Raw genomic sequence first — 17,337 nt, forward strand, 5'->3', positions numbered from 1 at the left:
AAAAAAAAAAAAAAAAAAAGAAAAAGAAAAAAGGAAGGAGTACACAGACTCACTGTACCAAAAAGAACTGGTCAATGTTCATCCATTCCAGGAGGTGGCATATATCAAGAACCAATGATAACGAAGGAAGAAGTTGAAGCTGCAGTGAAGGAATTGGCAAAGAACAAGGGTATTAATGGAATACCCATTGAGGTGTTTCAACAAACGGATGCCACACTGGAGGCACTCACGTGTCTCTGCCAAGAAATCTGGAAGATAGCTACCTGACCACCTGACTGGAAGAGATCCATATCTGTACCCATTCCAAAGAAAGGTGATCCCACAGAATGTGAAAATTATCGAACAATATCACTAATATCGCATGCAAGTAAAACCTTGCTAAAGATAATTCAAAAACGGTTGTAGCAGTATATTGACAGAGAACTTCCAGAAATGCAAGCTGGATTCAAAAGAGGATGTGGAATGAGGGATATCATTGCTGATGTCTTATGGATCATAGCTGAAAGCAAAGCATACCAGAATGATGTTTACTTATATTTTATTGACTATGCAAAAGCATTTGATTGTGTGGATCATAACAAATTGTGGATGACATTGAGAAGAATGGGAATTCCACAACACTTAATTGTGCTCATGAGGAACATACACATAGGGTGTTGTTGCAACAGAACAAGGGGACACTGCATCATTTAAAATCAGGAAAGGAATGTGTCAGGGTTGTATCCTTTCACCATACTTATTCAATCTGTATGCTGAACAAATAATCTGAGAAGTTGGACTATATGAAGAACAGCGTGGCAATTGGATTGGAGGAAGACTTATTAACAACCTGTGATAGGCAGACGACACAACTTTGCTTGCTGAAAGTGAGGATGACTTGAAGCATTTACTGGTGAAGATTATGGACTACAGTCTATAGTATGGATTATACCTCAACATAAAGAAAACAAAGATCCTCACAACTGGGCCAATAAGCAGCATCACAATAAATGGAGAAAAGACTGAAATTGTCAAAGATTTCATATTACTTGGTTCCACAATCAACACCAATGGAAGCAGCAGTCCAGATATCAGATAATGCATTGCACTGGGCAAATCTGCTGCAAAAGACCTCTTTCAAGTGATGAAGAACAAAGATATCTCCTTGAAGACTAAGGAGTGCCTGACACAAGCCATGGTATTTTCAATCACCTCATATGTATGTGAGAGTTGGACAATGAATAAGGAAGACTGAAGAAGAGTTGATGCTTTTGAGTTGTAGTGTTGGTAAAGAATACTGAAGGTACCATGGACTGCCAAAAGAACTAACAGATATGTCCTAGAAGAGGTACAGCAGGAGTGTTCCTTGGAAGTGAGAACAGCCAGACTTCATTTCACCTCCTTTAGTCATGTTGTCAGAAGGGACCATTCTTTGGAGAAGGATATCATGCTTGGTGAAGTGGAGGGTCAACAAAAAAGAGGAAGGCCTTCAACGAGATGGACTGACACAGTGGCTGCAATGATAGGCTTGGGTATAGCAAGTATTGTGAGGCTGGAACAGGACCAGGCAGGTTTTTTTTTTTCTGTTGTACATGGGGTTGCTATGAGTCAAAGCCGACTTGATGGTACCTAACAAAAACCACCACCTACCACCTCATTTCAAACCATATAAACTAATAAAAGTGTCCAAGCTTCCATTTTTGGCCCCCTCCAGTATATTACACAAAGAATGTTCTTTTTAAAAAAAAAAATCTGATGCCACTTTCTTGATCAAGACTCTCCAAAGATTTCCCACTGCACTCAGAACAAGATCCGAACTCTTTTCCTGTGGCTTACAGAGCCTTCTGTGATCTGACTCCTGCACGCTTTCCTGACCTGATACCACGCCTCCTCATTCCTTTTGGCCTTTTTACCACGTCAGAAACACACCAGTCTTTTTCCCATTGTAGGGTCCTTAGTAGATAGCAGCTCCCTCTGCCAATGATGCTTTTGCTTTTGTTTCTTTGTATAACATTCCCTTTTGTTATTCAGAGTTCCTATTATCCCTTCTCAAAAAGGCCTTCCATGACCACCTAATGAAAGCAACGAATAAGTCACTAACACATGACCCCATCTTCTTTATTTATACAACCTGTATCTGATATTTTCTTGTTTATTTATGTCTCCTCCACTAGGACATAAACTCTATGAAAGCAGAGTCTTATTCAGTTAATCAGTGTTTTTCATGCCCTGAAAACAGTGCCTTGTCAATAAGTGATAAGAATTTTGAACAAATGAATGCACATTTCAATACAGCATATTAAAAGCCTCAAAAGCCCTGCAGAGGGGAAGGGGGGATTCACTATGCCTGGCAGAATCTGGAAGGGTTATCATACAGATGACATTTGAGCTAGGTCTTAACCAGCTTCATGAAGAATAGGGTAAAAAGAGTATGTGGGTAGAAGGCAGGAAAAGAGCGACTCCTAGCAGAGGAAACTGGGTGAAAAGAGCGGCAACAAAGGCATGGTATATTCAGGGATAGCAAGTATCTCAGTAAGGGTCCTGGGAAAAGCTGAGGCACGAGACAGGGAAGTTAAGGCCAGAATGTAACATAAATAAAATAAAAATATAAAAGCCTTAACCACCATGCTAAAGAATATAGGTTTTATCTAACATATAGAGAACCATGCAATACTGCTGATCAGAAGCATGATTTCAGTGTTAGAAATGTAACTGACAGAAATTTATAAGAATGTGGAAATCACGTATTTCTGGAGTCTATTAAAATTACAAGCAGCCAACAGACTTCTGGTAAGATGGAGGAACAGGCAAACAAGCTACACAGACCCTCTTCAACAAAGAAAAGAGAAACCAATTGACAGAGATACAGAAGATAATCCTGGAGCCCTGAGCTTTGAAAGGTACAATACAGAAGTGGATTAGGCACCAACTAGTGGAAAAACCTGAACGAAAACAGTGAGTACAGACATAGTCAGAGCAGTGGACTGTCAGCTACTCTGACAAGACCAATAGCATGAATATTTCCAAGTGGTGATGGGACTTGAGAATTGACCTAAAGATCAGCCCTGGTCGCCAAGGGCCACAGGGACGACCGCACTGATGGTCTATGACTAGGAAGGGAAACAGCAAGAAGGTAGACAACCTGAGCTGTACACTTTCCACTGTCTAGAGGGTGCAGCCATATTGACTGTTTACAAGTGGTGGCCATTTTGGATTTTAAAGTGACCATATTTTTAAAGTAATTTCATTCAGATTCCAGGGACCTAAGAATAGGTTCTGTTTGCCAAGGAGGGCAGAGACATACAGGAGGCTGACAACTGGAAAGGAGACAGGTGGTAAGTGTATAAGTGCTGCTAACTAGTGAATAGAGCAGCAGAGCACAGTACCCTACTTATATAGATAATATCCAAACAAAAAAAAGAAAATGAAAATCGTGGCCCAGTTGCTCCAACATACAATCACCAATTAAATATAAACACAAAAACATCACAATGCCTCGGAGACAACAGAGCATCACAGTGCAAACAAAGAAGCAAGAGAAAGCAGGAAAAACAAGGGACTAGGATACAGACCCAAAACACATCCTTGAGGAAGACGCAACATTGGAACTCCCTGATAAGGAATTCATTATATTTAGGTATCTGCAATGAATTGAGAGACAGATCAAGGAAAACACTGACAAAATTGAGGAAAACACAGAGAAAACCCTAGACCAATTTCAAAAGACAACACAAGAACAAAATGACAAAATAAATTAAAAATTAGAAATGACACAAAATCTAGACAGAAACCCAAAAAATTAATACTAAATTTTCAGAAATAGATAAGACACTGAATGGGCAAAGGAGTAGAATTGAATCAATGGAAGACAGAATTAGTGAGATCGAAGGCAAATACTTCAATACTTCTTTGGAAAGTGATCAATCAGAAAAAAGATCAAAACAAAATGAAGAAAGCCTAAAGTTCATGTGGGACACCATCAAAAGGAATAACCTATGTGTATCGGAATTCCAAAACAGGAAGAGACAAATAAAACTACAGAAAAAATTGTCGAAGATTTGTTGGAAGAGAATTTTCCTGGTATGATGAAAGATGACAATGTATCTATTCAAGAAGTCCAACAAATCCCAAACAGGACAGACCCAAAAGAAAATCACTAAGACATATCATCATCAAATTCACCAAAACCAAAGACAAAGAGAAAGAATCCTGAAAGCAGCACAGGAAAAACGAAATGTTACCTATAAGGGGCAACCAATAAGACCAAGCTTGGATTTATTGGCAGAAACCATGCAGGTGAGAAGGCAATGGTATGGTATATATAAGACACTGAAAGAGAAAAATTTCTAACCAAGAATTATGTATCCAACAAAACTGTCCCTCAAATATGATGGTGAAATTAGGACATTTCCAGATAAGCAGAAATTAAAGGAATTTTTAAAACCAGACCAACCTTCCAAGAGATGCTAAAGGGAGTCCTCTGGGCAGAGAACCAACAATAGCAAACAACAACTAACCATTAACACACATGATGACATAATCCAGAAACCAACTCAGCTACGGAAGTATCCAAAGTAAATAAGCCTACAAGATTGTAAACAGGGAACCAGAGACATCAATTGACAAATTAGGACAAAAAGAGGGAAAAAACTGTGTAGTTACAAAACTTCTAAATGGTAAGGATGTCAAGACAACTACAATATAGAATGGACTGTTCTAAACTTAGGAAGCAAACTATGTATCACAGGGTAGTGTCAAAGAAAAATGATAAACCTTCACATCAAAATAAAAAAGAGGACCAGTACAAATATTTAGCAAATACTAAGGAGCTCTGGTAGCATAGTGCCTAAGGCACTTGACTGCTAACCAGAAGGCTGGTGGGTCAAACCCACTAGCCACTCCTCGGAAGGAAGACTGGGCAATCTACTTCCATAGTGATGCTGCCTCGGAAACCCAAGGAGGGGTCGCTATGAGTCGGGGCTGACTCAATGGCACATAACAACAACAAAACAATAGTAATGAAGAAAGTGATAACACAGTTCATAAACAAAACAAGCTCAGCACAGAACATTATATGGAACAAAGAAATCAACACCATGAAAAAGCACATAACAAAAATGACAGCAACAAATTTATACTTGTCGATAATTACGTATCTGGCAAGGGACTTATCTCTAAGATTTACAGAAAACTCCAATGCCGCAACAGCAAAGGAATAAACAATCCAATTGAAAAATGGGCAGAAGACATGAATAGACACTTCACACCAAGGAGAAGATTCAGGTGGCCAGCAAATACATGAAAAGATGCTCACTATCACTGGCCATCAGAGAGATGCAAATCAAAACAACGAGATACCATCTCACCCCAGTACTGATAGCAAGGTTCAACAAGACAGAAAATAACAAATGCTGGCAGGGATGTGGACAGATTGGGACTCTCATATGCTGCTAGTAGGACTGTGAAGTGATACAAAAAGTGATGGAAAGCAGTATGACGATTCCTTAGAAGGCTGAAATTGGAGATACTATTTGACCCAGCAATCCCACTACTAGGTATATATCCTAGAGAGGTGAGGGCCAGGACAGGAACAGGTATATGCACATCCATGTTCATTGCAGCACTATCTTCAATAGCAAAAAGATGGAAACAACCTAAGTGCCCATCAACATAAGAGGGGATGACCAAACTATGGTATATACACACAATGGAATGCTATGCAGCACTAAAGAATAATGTAGAGTCTGCAGAACACCGCATAACATGGATGAACTTGGAGAACATTATGCTTAGTGAAATAAGTCAATCACAGAAGGACAAATATAGTGTTAGTTCATTGTTGTGGAGGGTCAAGGAAAGGTTTATATATGGAGGGACATTTTCTTTGTTGGTTGCCAGGGGTGGGAGGGGATGGGAGTAGAGGGAACACTACGGAAAAAAAAAAAGAAAAGAAAAAGCATTGAGTCATGTCACTTTAAAAAAAAAAAAAATTACAAGTAGCATAAATAACCACCCATCTATATGCAAAGTTTCTAATTAATTTCTGTACATTTCCTACATAAAATCTGTCAGGTATCAATTTGATCATGTAAATAAAATTTTAATGTTTGTTTGGCTACTTAAACATACCTGGGTAATAAACTTTTTTCCCATCAGTCTTGTATACAACCATTGTGATAAATTCTCGATTATTTGCAAAATCATCCTAAAATCACAAAGAATCCAATGTGGTTATGAAAATGGGTTCAAAATGCTCCTTATTTTGTGTTTAAAAGAAAAATTCTAATTTTAAGAGCATTCCTTTCAGCTCCTTAGTACAGATTGTTTTTTCAGAATTAAGCTGTTATTTCAGATGATTATTACAATTGTGTTATTATATTAAGTAAGATAATTCTGGGGCTATTCAGATTATAGTTACTTTTTACAGAATGAGGCATAATGAATTTACATTTTCAAACGCCCTTCAGCATAATGTTAATATTATCAAGGTCTAAAGCATACAGTCAAGCCTCAAACCCTCACTAAAAAAGCATAAGCTTCCTCACATTTTTCTCCAGAGATGATGTTTTAACAAGATTTTAAGTGTACAATTATAAATTTCCTTAGATGAAAATATTTATTTATACAAAAACAAGCCACTATTTTCAGGGCACCTATATAAATGATATAGGCTGGTGATCAATTTATGTATCTCATAATAAACAGTCTAATTAAATTTAAAAGAATTTCTGTATGAGGTATCATTAGAAAGTTATCATACCTTGTCTGTTATGTGTCTACTAAGCAAAACCCACACTGCAGCGCCCCCTTGTGGACACTGAACCTCCAGTTTATATTGGGGGTTGTTGGCCAAGCTATAGGCATCTTTCACAGGTCCTTGCTTAGCATCCCAAGTACTAAAAGACAGAGTCAACAAAGATAAAGGTAGTAATTAAATTTCTTATGCAGCTAAAATATAACAATTTTCAAAGTGCTGTGTTTTAAAACAATTATGCTATTGTTTTTATTTAGTTTTACCATTTTTTAAAAATTTTTTGGCATAACCAAAAAGTACAGAAAGAAAACAACTAATACATGATAGTCACTTGAGGGCATAACAAAAAGAAAGGATACTGGTCATACTGGTCTTCCAAATTAACCATAACATTTTAAATGAAAAAAAGTTGAGATTATTATAAAGCATATTCTGAAAAGTATGAAAAGTTACCTGTGAATACATGTTGATTCTTTAAAAAGACCTGGATTCCAACTCAAATAAATCACATCATAATACTGGCATAAATCATCCCATGAAATCCAGAATATTCCTGAAAATTAAATATCTTTCTTAATTTAAAAACATCCGAATAATAAATGACTTCAACAACAACAATGCAACACACTGCCATCAACTCAGATCCGACTCATAGCGACCCTTCCCTGGGTTTCTGAGGCAGTATCACTATGGAAGTAGATTGCCCAACCTTTCTTCTGAGGAGTGGCTGGTGGGTTTGAACCACCAGCCTTCTGGTTAGCAGTCAAATGCCTTAGGCACTACACCAAATAAATGACTTAAGTTAGATAAATACGTTTCACATTATAAAAGCATACTATTTATTTGAAGAATAAATGGTATCAACATTAACAGATATATACACTTACCATTGTCTATTTTCTGAGCTGTTCGGGGATCAAAGTTTAAATATTTTTGCAACTCTGGAGTCCAGTTTTTTACATCATTTTCACTGTATCTGCCTTTCCAACGTAAGTGACTCCAAGGATTTTTTAATTGGATAAATCGAAGCCCCTATATAAAAAGACAAGAGTTAACATTAAATGACAGAAATTTATCACGGTTTTAGTAATTATACCATTGTGTCTATGAGAAGACAGATTCTGAATACTTACCAATTCTTTCTCCTCCAAACCAACCTGAAATTAATATTCTTTTAGCAACATTTTCATCAGGTCACATATCTGATAAACTTTAAACATCTACCTACTCCCTAAAGCTATGCTATCCAATACAGTAGTCACTAGCCACATGGTTATTTTAACCAAAGTTTAAAAATCTGTTCCTGAGTCACATTTCAAGTGCTCAGTGATTCAGTGACTACACGGGGCTGGTACACTGGACAGCACAGATACAGAATATTTCCATTGTGGTGGGAAGTTTTACTGGACAGTGCTGCCCTAGAGCGTCAAGTACTTCTCATCCTTTCTAAGTCCAATCTACTCTGGCCCCACTATATTTCCCAATACTCATAACCCATGTATCTTTGGCTCTATGCTAGTCTTTCTTCTTACAACTTCACACAAGTCATCCTTATTAAATCTTGCCTGTAGAAGCATTTGCTCATGCTGTTGTTCCCTTTTCCAGATGGTCCTCTCTGGTCCCTTTTAGCTACTCTTTACTTTTTCCTCCACTGACTGCCAATAAGTGAAGGCTAAAGCAGTGAAGAAAGAAGTGAAAATGAAAATGACGTGAAAAGAATGAACTTTGGAGTCAGAATCAAATGGGACCAAATTCCAGCTACATTATTTATCAGCTTTATGAGCCTTGGGTAGGTCATTTACTTCCTGTGAGCATTTGTTTATTCATATGTAAAATAAGGATTATAATGTCTCCTTATAAGACTATTGTGAATATTAAATGAAATAATATATACAAAGTATCTAGGACTCATTAATTCCCTTCTCCTTTTCATCACCATATCCTATAAATTTTATAGTGCCAACAATCTGCAATACAATTAGTTTAAAACAAAGAATATGCTATTTTAAATTGTGTGCTACTCATGTAAACATAGGTGTGTTGTATACCCAATGACACTGTAAACTCCGTGAGGTGGTGACACAATCTTTTTCAGTGGTCTCCACTACGCATTATGGAACACAGTGCTAAGCTTTAGTTAACTTCTCAATAGATACTGGTGGGTCTACTGACTAATTACACTAATTTAGAAACATAAAAGAGATGATAAATCCAAAAGAATATTTGTCTTAATTCAAGCAGTCACATTAGGAAATTGTATGCTTTTTCTCATAAGTCAAACTGGGTAACATTTTCTTTAAAACACATTCCTTTACTGTTTTAGATGGTGGCAACTCATGGCCTAGGGTAGGGACATAATACGTAAGAGTTGATCATCTCAAGCTATAGTCCCTAGAAGATTCAATAATACAATTTATTTTCTTTTATACCACCTGTGCCTCATCCCATTCCATATCAGTGAACAGAAAATGAATACTTAAATCTCTTCCTTTTCATAAGACCTTTCTCCTCATGGGCAGATCTTTCTAATGCTGGACTCTACCATTTTCTAAAAAAGGAAACTAAAGGAGAGGAAACTGCTGTACAGTTTTCAGAGGACACTCAGACATGACTGTAGATTGTGTTTGCTTAAGCAGAGAACCAACAATTCAGAGGACCCTAAATAAATGTCAAAGAAGTAAAAAAAAAAAAAGGAATATGGTTTATGCTGGAATATCTCACAATTCCAAAGTTACTTCCAAATAACAACAAACAAAAAGCCTTGGACAGGTTTATAAATCCCATGATGACCTTGTCCACAATGAGAGCAGCTCAAACCTGAGATGCACCTCCACAGTACACTATCACTTCAAGGAGAAGGGGAAACAACTAGCCAAAGGGAGAACTGCTGAGACAAAAATGAAAAAGATCTTAGAATATGCAACAAGGTTAGAGAGGTAAACAGAAAGGATAACACTTTCAAACAAGTATTAATAAAAAATCTAATTAAATAAAGAAAGCCATGAATGATGTAAGTTCGAGAGTGGCTTTCAACTAAGATTAAGTCATACACAAAAGAGGTTCTAGAGATAAATGCCAGAATGAGGTAAAGATGGGCATATTTTTAAATAGAAGTTAGAAATATATTTTGAGAAGAAAGTGTCTCAAAATATAGAAAGGAATTTGTTGTTGTTGTTACGTGCCATCGAATTGGCCCCGACTCATAGCGACCCCTCCTTGAGTTTCTGAGGCAGTATCATGATGGAAGTAGATTGCCCAACCTTCCTTCCAAGGAGTGGCTGGTGGGTTTGAACTGTCAGCCTTCTGGTTAGTAGTCAAGTACCTTAGGCACTATGCTACCAGAGCTCCTACAGAAGGGAATAGTAATATAAAAATGATGAGTTCAGGAAACTCTTCAAATATATACCTCAATCATAGAATAATGGAAGGTGAAAAAAAAAAAAAAAAACCCTATAAATTTTAACACATGTGAAGAAGCTTCTAGGCAAAGATCAATCTTGCATGAACAGAGTTTATGTAAACAAAAGGAAATTGGAACTGACTTCACAGCATGAACTGCTCAAGCTAGTCAATATTGTTTTTGATCAGTAACGTTCACAGAATTACAATGTGAACATAAGCATCATCACAGTGAAAAAATCTGTCATTGGCCACAGTTTAGTCCATGTACAGATGCTCCCCAATGCCTCAATCTTTACAAAATAACTGCCACGCAGAACTGATACTGCATGAATGTTACTGTTTTTTTTTTAAAAAAAACTAAGGAGACTTATTTGAAATTCTTATTATGATTCACCAGTTTTTTAATGTTTTGTTTTCAGGTCAAACCATGGGTTCCTATCTTTCTCAGAAACATGTTATTTGTTCAATTTCCTTTGAAGAATAACAGTGTCTTACTATTCAAAGTAAAAGACACAATGTTCACAGAATTTTTCTCAAATTCAAGTTTACTTTCATAATGACTGTTTTATTATCTAAATTTAAATCTCTTGTTACTATCTTCCCTATTGGTTACCTATTTATTAATACCTACCTCACAGGATGTTCTGCAAATAAAATAAAAGTCATATATAGAGTATATTTAGCACAAGGCCTGGCTCATAGTACTGAACAACAGTGAGTGTTATTTCAATACTTAAGTGTTTGTAGCAAAGTACACTTCTAAAACAAACAAATATACACTTTTCAGCTTATTTAATTTTTTTATTTGTCAATTTTTATGTCATTTTTAAGGGAAATACAATTCTATGCCATATGGTGGGGGGGTGCAAGAATGGCTGATTTAGAAAGCCTTGAGGCTATAAATTTTAAAATGGTGCAACAAGTTCCTACTGCCTTGACAATTCATATAATTCCATATTCCACACAAGAAAACCAATCTAGTTAATACATAGTGCACCCTGTTACTGCTGACTGATCATTACTTCTTTCTGTAAGTTTAAGCAGAGAGTACTAAAAAACTACTAATTAGCTTAGGAACTATACCATCAAAGAAATAAAGGCCTTCCTTAGTAATCTTTGTATTTCTAATCTATAAAGCCAATCCATTTTTCAGCTAAATGTAACTAATCAATAACCAGAAAAGTAATGAAGTCAAGCATTCCAACACCTGAGCAGAAGCATTACAGAGAAGCACCTGAAAAGCCTGGTAGCAGGCAAGTGCTGTGAAAGACAGCAATGCTTGCTCACACAAACCCACAGTATCTTTCTTACTCCTAGGTATCTTCCTATTTTTCATCCTTTCACAAATATTTCCTGTCTACTATACTCTAGAGCCTAATACTGTGCTTGACCCAAACACTGGCCTGTAACCCAGAACCTGCAGGGCAGCATATTCACTATGACCCTGGTACTGCTTTGGAAAGAGAAGAGCTTTAACGGCATTTCTGTTGTATCATCAATATTTGTGCTACGACTGTCATTATATTCCCCATCTTTTTTTTTTAATGTTTTTTTCCTCCATGATTTCTAATGCTAGAAGTCAAGTTCTTTAACACTAATAGGTAGAATGATTTTAAATCTCTGCCTAATTTGAGGTCCTGGAATGTCTTAATATTAAATAAGAAAAACAAGAGAAAAAAATTTAAGGCAAAACCTTGAGTTCTCTAATATCCAAAACAGCATATGCATGTGTGGGGACCAGCCCCCACTTCTCTCCTTCAGCTTCAGTCATCATTCCAGTTGATGCAGTGATAAGGACATCCCCTTTATGAAATCTGGAATGACCCCAAAAGATAAGCAATTAAAGAAAAACGTATTTGTAATCTCAGATCACACCATCTTCCCTTTTAGCTTAATGCCTTACATGAAAATTTCTACAAATGTGAAAATCTTTTCTACGTATGTGCTACCCCCACACACAAGAACTTTCAACAAGAGGTGGATTCTATTTCACAGCATATCAGAGAGAGTAAAATATCTATCTCCTTACCCCCCACTCTAGATAACTTAATTCCCAGGTACATACTTATCAAAGACAGAAAGCAAATGTTAAATTTTCCAACAGTTTACAAATAACAACAAAGATGTGAAACACCAAATACACTTTTCAAAAACAGATATAATTTATTTATCAAATCATTGAGCTTTCTAGCTTTGCCATTAATGTGTATTACCATACAGATAATGTTCCAGTTCTTACATGAGCTCTTTATGTTCTCAGTCTTCTCTTTTCCCACTGCCCCTCACACTTTACCATTACTTAAGAAATGCACACTGGTTTTTCTCTATTACATATTCTTGATTCAAATAATTTGCATTATCTACAATTTAGATTAACTATATTATCACTGAAGATAACTGAAGGCTGACTGTAGCAAACGCACAAAGGGAAGTCTATTCTTTTTCCCTAATAACTAAAAATGACAGTTTGTGTAATCCTTATTCTAAATAAGGCACAAAGTTTTTAAGCAGCCTCTGTCACTACAAAAAAAGAAAGGGGGGAAGAAAAAATAATATTTACCTTTGGTAAAGCATTCTGAAGGAACTATCCTTACTGAAAGTTTGGCTATCTGAATGCATAGCAATCCTTTCTGGTATCCACCCAGTCAGTGCATGAAGATCAATATTCTGCAACATAAACACATTTAAGGACTGTCAAAGTTATTTTCAAGCTCTTGAATCTCCAGGGTAGCTATTAAATCTCATTGATTTGGTATAATGATTTTATAGGAATAAGTCAGAAGTTTAACTCTGAATAAGAATTAGAGTTGAGTCCTGTTTAACTCAAATTCCTTAAGCACATGATGTCTTTTCCATATACCCTTTGCAGCTCTTCTTGAATACAGGCAGTGCTGAGGTTATAAACATGTAACTTACATACAACTCATCAATATGAATCAACCCCCATAAAGCCTATTATACTGAAAATATGAGGTACATACAATGGTTTGTAATAACAAACAGGAGATACTTTCCAAATCATATCAAAACATTATTATTATTGTATTATGTTAAAGATGTTTTAGTACATCTGGAAGTGTCTCTTTAATGTTTTTTTATGCTTAGAAACATATTGTATACTATGTATATATATGTATATACTATATACAAAGACAAACATTTGACTAACTGATGTTAGACTTGAACCATACCTAACTATTCCAGTTTACGTACAAATTTGACTTAAAGACAGACTTAGGAATGGAATTAGTTCATAACTCAGTGACTGCCTGTATAACAAAGTTTTTTACTGGCAATTATGAGGAAACCTCAAAACACACAACAGAAAAAACTGCTTTAATAATGACGATGATGACAGTCACTCACCATTAATTGAGTTCTTATGATAGTCACTGTGCTAAATGTTTTATACACATTCTCATTCTTTATTTCTCTCTAAACTATACTGCATAAATTAAAAGGCCATAGAGTAGAAAGCTAAACTCAGTCTAAAGGACCAAGTCAGTTTAGTAATCAAGCATGGAGATTAAGTACATCCTATTGCATTTCACTATGACCTATATATTCTTTGACTAGCATTTTAAAAACAGAAGAGTGAAGGAAGCCAGATTTAGGTAGGAAAACCAACCTGGTACGAATGAGGGTGATCTGCATATGTACATTACTTCATTTAATCTTTACAACCCTGAGAGGTGGTAATAACTTCATATTACAGACAAATAAAGAGATTGTTGTTGTTGTTGTTATGTGCCGTCAAGTCGGACCCGACTCATAGTGACCCCTCCTTGGGTTTCCGAGGCAGTATCACTACGGAGGTAGATTGCCCAACCTTCCTACCGAGGAGTGGCTGGTGGGTTTGAACCACCAGCCTTCTGGTTAGCAGTCAAGTGCCTTAAGCACTATGCTACCAGAGCTCTTAATAAAGAGATTAGAAAGGTTAAAATATTCTGAGGCCATAGGCTAGTTAGTGTCATATTCAAAGTTAAGCCAATTCTGGCTTAGGCCTAGCAGTTCTTATGACTATCATATGAACTAATTAAATGGTGAGTGACTGTCATCATTATCATTATCATTATTAGAGTAAGCTTTTCTGTTACGTGTTTAGTTTCACAACTAAATGTCACTCGATCTTAAAGGCTAACTTGTACTGAGTTTGGAAAAGCAACAGCAAACAAAAAAGAACTCTTAGAACCCAAATCTACAAATTGAGTAAATATATAGGGGATGACATCATGCCACATCCCTTTGATCTGAACAGGCTTCTCTGGAAAAGGTACACCGTATTTAACTGGCATTGTATCCCACGTAACGGCACACACATACATTTTTGGCTTTCCTGGACACAGACTCCACACAATTTGCTATCCTTGTACAAGAATATATGTACCCCCATTATAAGGTGACTGGTCAACATTTTTCATGGATTGATAATTTTTCTTTTCCTTTAAACAAAAACATCATTTATAATTTTCAGATTTAAACTAGTCTTATTACATAGTATAAGTTTGTGTCTTGGATCATCCTATTACTTACTGAATTGGATCCAGGGAAATCATATCCTCCCATGACTTTCATGTATGCTTTTTCTATGAGAGAAACCCACAGTTCACTTTTGTTGTTGGAGTAAGAACAGAGCAATTCTCCTTTATGATCAACAGGTAATTGGTCATCAATTATCACCTGAATAAAGAGAACATTAATTTCTGTAAGTGGCACAAAATATCTTAAAATCTCTTCTATCAAGGAAAAAAAAATTTAAAGCTTTTTTTTTTAAATCTCAGATTATAACTTACATATAAAGTCTTCTAACAGACCTAGTTTGTCCAATTACCTTTTAATTAGAAATAGTAATTAAGTACAGTCAATGTCATGAGACAAAGTGTATGTAAACTGCTGTATGGAAAATTAATTTGCTCTATAAACTTTTACCCAAATCACAACAAAGATTTAAAAAAAAGTAATTAAGAACTATCAGATTAAAATTTATTTTAAACATTAATAATCATTAGCTCAATGCTACTTTTGGAACTTTTTATTAATTTACACTAAACCAGTTTTTAAGACTTGCCATGAATTTTATTTTAAATTATCAACATATGTCATTGGTAGTAACATGAACAGCAATAACACAAGCTCAAAATCAACTAAACCAACTTTAAAAATGTCTACACAAATAATGATTTCACTAAAGACTCAAAGGTAGGGAAAGCAGAGAGAGAAGATGAGGATGGAGAGAGACATTATTCACCTTTCTTGGGACACCATTGAGGTGAAGTTTTACCATATACTTTCCACATGGATTGTATTCTGGTTCACCATCCTTATTCTGAGGGTAAATTATGCTTTTGTAAGAAAAATAAATATTGAAATATCAACATTAATATTCAGTATGAGCTACTATACAGGATATTATGTTTTACTTAGACATATGCTATTATCTTGACAATTTTATAAAAGTAAACATGAGAATAATTTCCTGTAATATGCCTATGAAAATAATTTTACCCTAATTAAAGTACTTATTTACGAAAAATAACTGAAAAAAGTACCTTATAATATCATGAGTATTTCACAATATTCTGAAAAGTGCTCTATTTCACATTATATACTTTGACTAATAAATTGCCCATTAAGTGGATATATTTTATGCCAAATTTAGACCACACTGAACATACCAAATATTATTTATTTATATTGTCTATTTATCCAAGATGCCAAGCAGCTTGAAACTAAGGACTGTGTCTACTTCATCTTTGTACCCTGAGGACCCAGCACACAAAACCACTCAGGAAAAGCTGAATGAAATATATGTTGTTGTTGTTTTGTGTCATCTAGTCAATTCTGACTCATAAAGACCCTACAGCGCAGAGCAGAACTGCCCCAGAGGGATTCTAAGGCTGCAATCTTTATGGGAGCAGACTGCCAGGTTTTTTTCTACTGTGGAGCAGCTGATGGGTTTGAACTGCTGAGCTTTATTTTTAGAATGATTTTAAGTTAATATAACTTTTAAATATTGAAAGAAAAAGTATTTCAGCAACATTTTAGTATATTCTAATGCAATGCTAGTACTGTATTTTATATTTTCTAGCAGCTGTATTTTTAAAAGTACGAAAAAAATTAAGTCATTTTAATAATACATTTTATTTAACCCAATATAACCAAAATATTATTTCAACATGTAATTGATACAAAACTTTGAAATATTTTCCCATTTTACATCTTCTTCATGCTAAGTTTTCAAAACCAGACATATGTTTTACATTTATGGTCCCCCTTAGTTCATATTAGCCCATTTAAATGTTCAATATCAACCTGTGGCTAGTGGCTACCACACTGTACAGTACAGTGATAAAGTACTATATATATGACATAATTTTACTTTGACCAATTTATTTTAAAACAAGCTTATTCCATATATTATTTTAACTGTATATGCAGACATTCTTAAACTGTTTTACCGTATCTTCCCACATTCACAAATCCCTTGCTTAACCTCTACAGAAGAGTCATAATATTCCAAGGGATATGTTTTTTCCACTTTCTACAGAAATAAGGCCTAAGTTTGTAATTTCCACAAAAAAGAGATAATTATTCTAGGAAAAGGGCTAGAGGAATAAATGTAAAATTTTACCTGGTAATCAACTTCTTATTAAATCGCCTTTCATAAGCTGCACTGATAGCCAGTGATGCCACAAAAGAACAGTCTGATACTATTGTCTGTTAGTAAGAAAAATTTTTTAAATAAATTCATTCATGGCAAAATAACTGCAATGTTACCACAAACATATTAAGCAATGCACCTGTCTTTTTATTTTAAAAATCTTCTTGACTATTGCTTGAATAGGAAAATAATAAACAGAAATAAACAGAAATCCTGCTGACTCACAGATTGTTAGTCCTAGAAAATCTAAGGACAGCTGAATAAAGTATTTCAGCAGAATTAATTTAGAATCATTAGGTATGATGTATTCCTTACAGGGGTAAAAACACACTCATTGAACCACATCATTAATATTTATGGACATAAAATTAACGACATTTTTTAAAAGTTTGTTTATTATGATATGATCAATCGGAATGAAAATGTGTATCAAAAGATTCTTGAATCATAGTATTTCAGGACTATCTTTTCTATATTAATGTGGAAGACAGCTGTGACTTCAAAGCAAAACTTAACTAAATAAAGACTGCAACAAAGCCAT

The 17,337-nt window shown here is 35.3% G+C and overlaps 1 protein-coding gene across 1 annotated transcript in view; it reads right to left on the reverse strand.

The window, feature by feature from the left end:
- Positions 1 to 17,337, reverse strand: part of CAPN7 (calpain 7) — a 48,201-nt gene that overhangs the window by 10,462 nt on the left and 20,402 nt on the right. Inside the window, exons 8-16 of the mRNA XM_007936805.2 lie at positions 16,767 to 16,852; positions 15,384 to 15,477; positions 14,669 to 14,815; positions 12,696 to 12,802; positions 11,829 to 11,949; positions 7,621 to 7,765; positions 7,187 to 7,286; positions 6,740 to 6,875; positions 6,109 to 6,184 (exon numbers count right to left, since the gene is read on the reverse strand). Of these exons, the coding sequence (XP_007934996.1) occupies positions 6,109 to 6,184; positions 6,740 to 6,875; positions 7,187 to 7,286; positions 7,621 to 7,765; positions 11,829 to 11,949; positions 12,696 to 12,802; positions 14,669 to 14,815; positions 15,384 to 15,477; positions 16,767 to 16,852 (1,012 nt within the window). The remainder of the gene's footprint in view (positions 1 to 6,108; positions 6,185 to 6,739; positions 6,876 to 7,186; positions 7,287 to 7,620; positions 7,766 to 11,828; positions 11,950 to 12,695; positions 12,803 to 14,668; positions 14,816 to 15,383; positions 15,478 to 16,766; positions 16,853 to 17,337) is intronic.

The sequence above is a fragment of the Orycteropus afer genome, unplaced genomic scaffold (genome assembly GCF_000298275.1).
Source record: "Orycteropus afer afer isolate SDZICR_OR568_19922 unplaced genomic scaffold, OryAfe1.0 scaffold00003, whole genome shotgun sequence".
Classification (NCBI taxonomy): Eukaryota; Metazoa; Chordata; class Mammalia; order Tubulidentata; family Orycteropodidae; genus Orycteropus; species Orycteropus afer.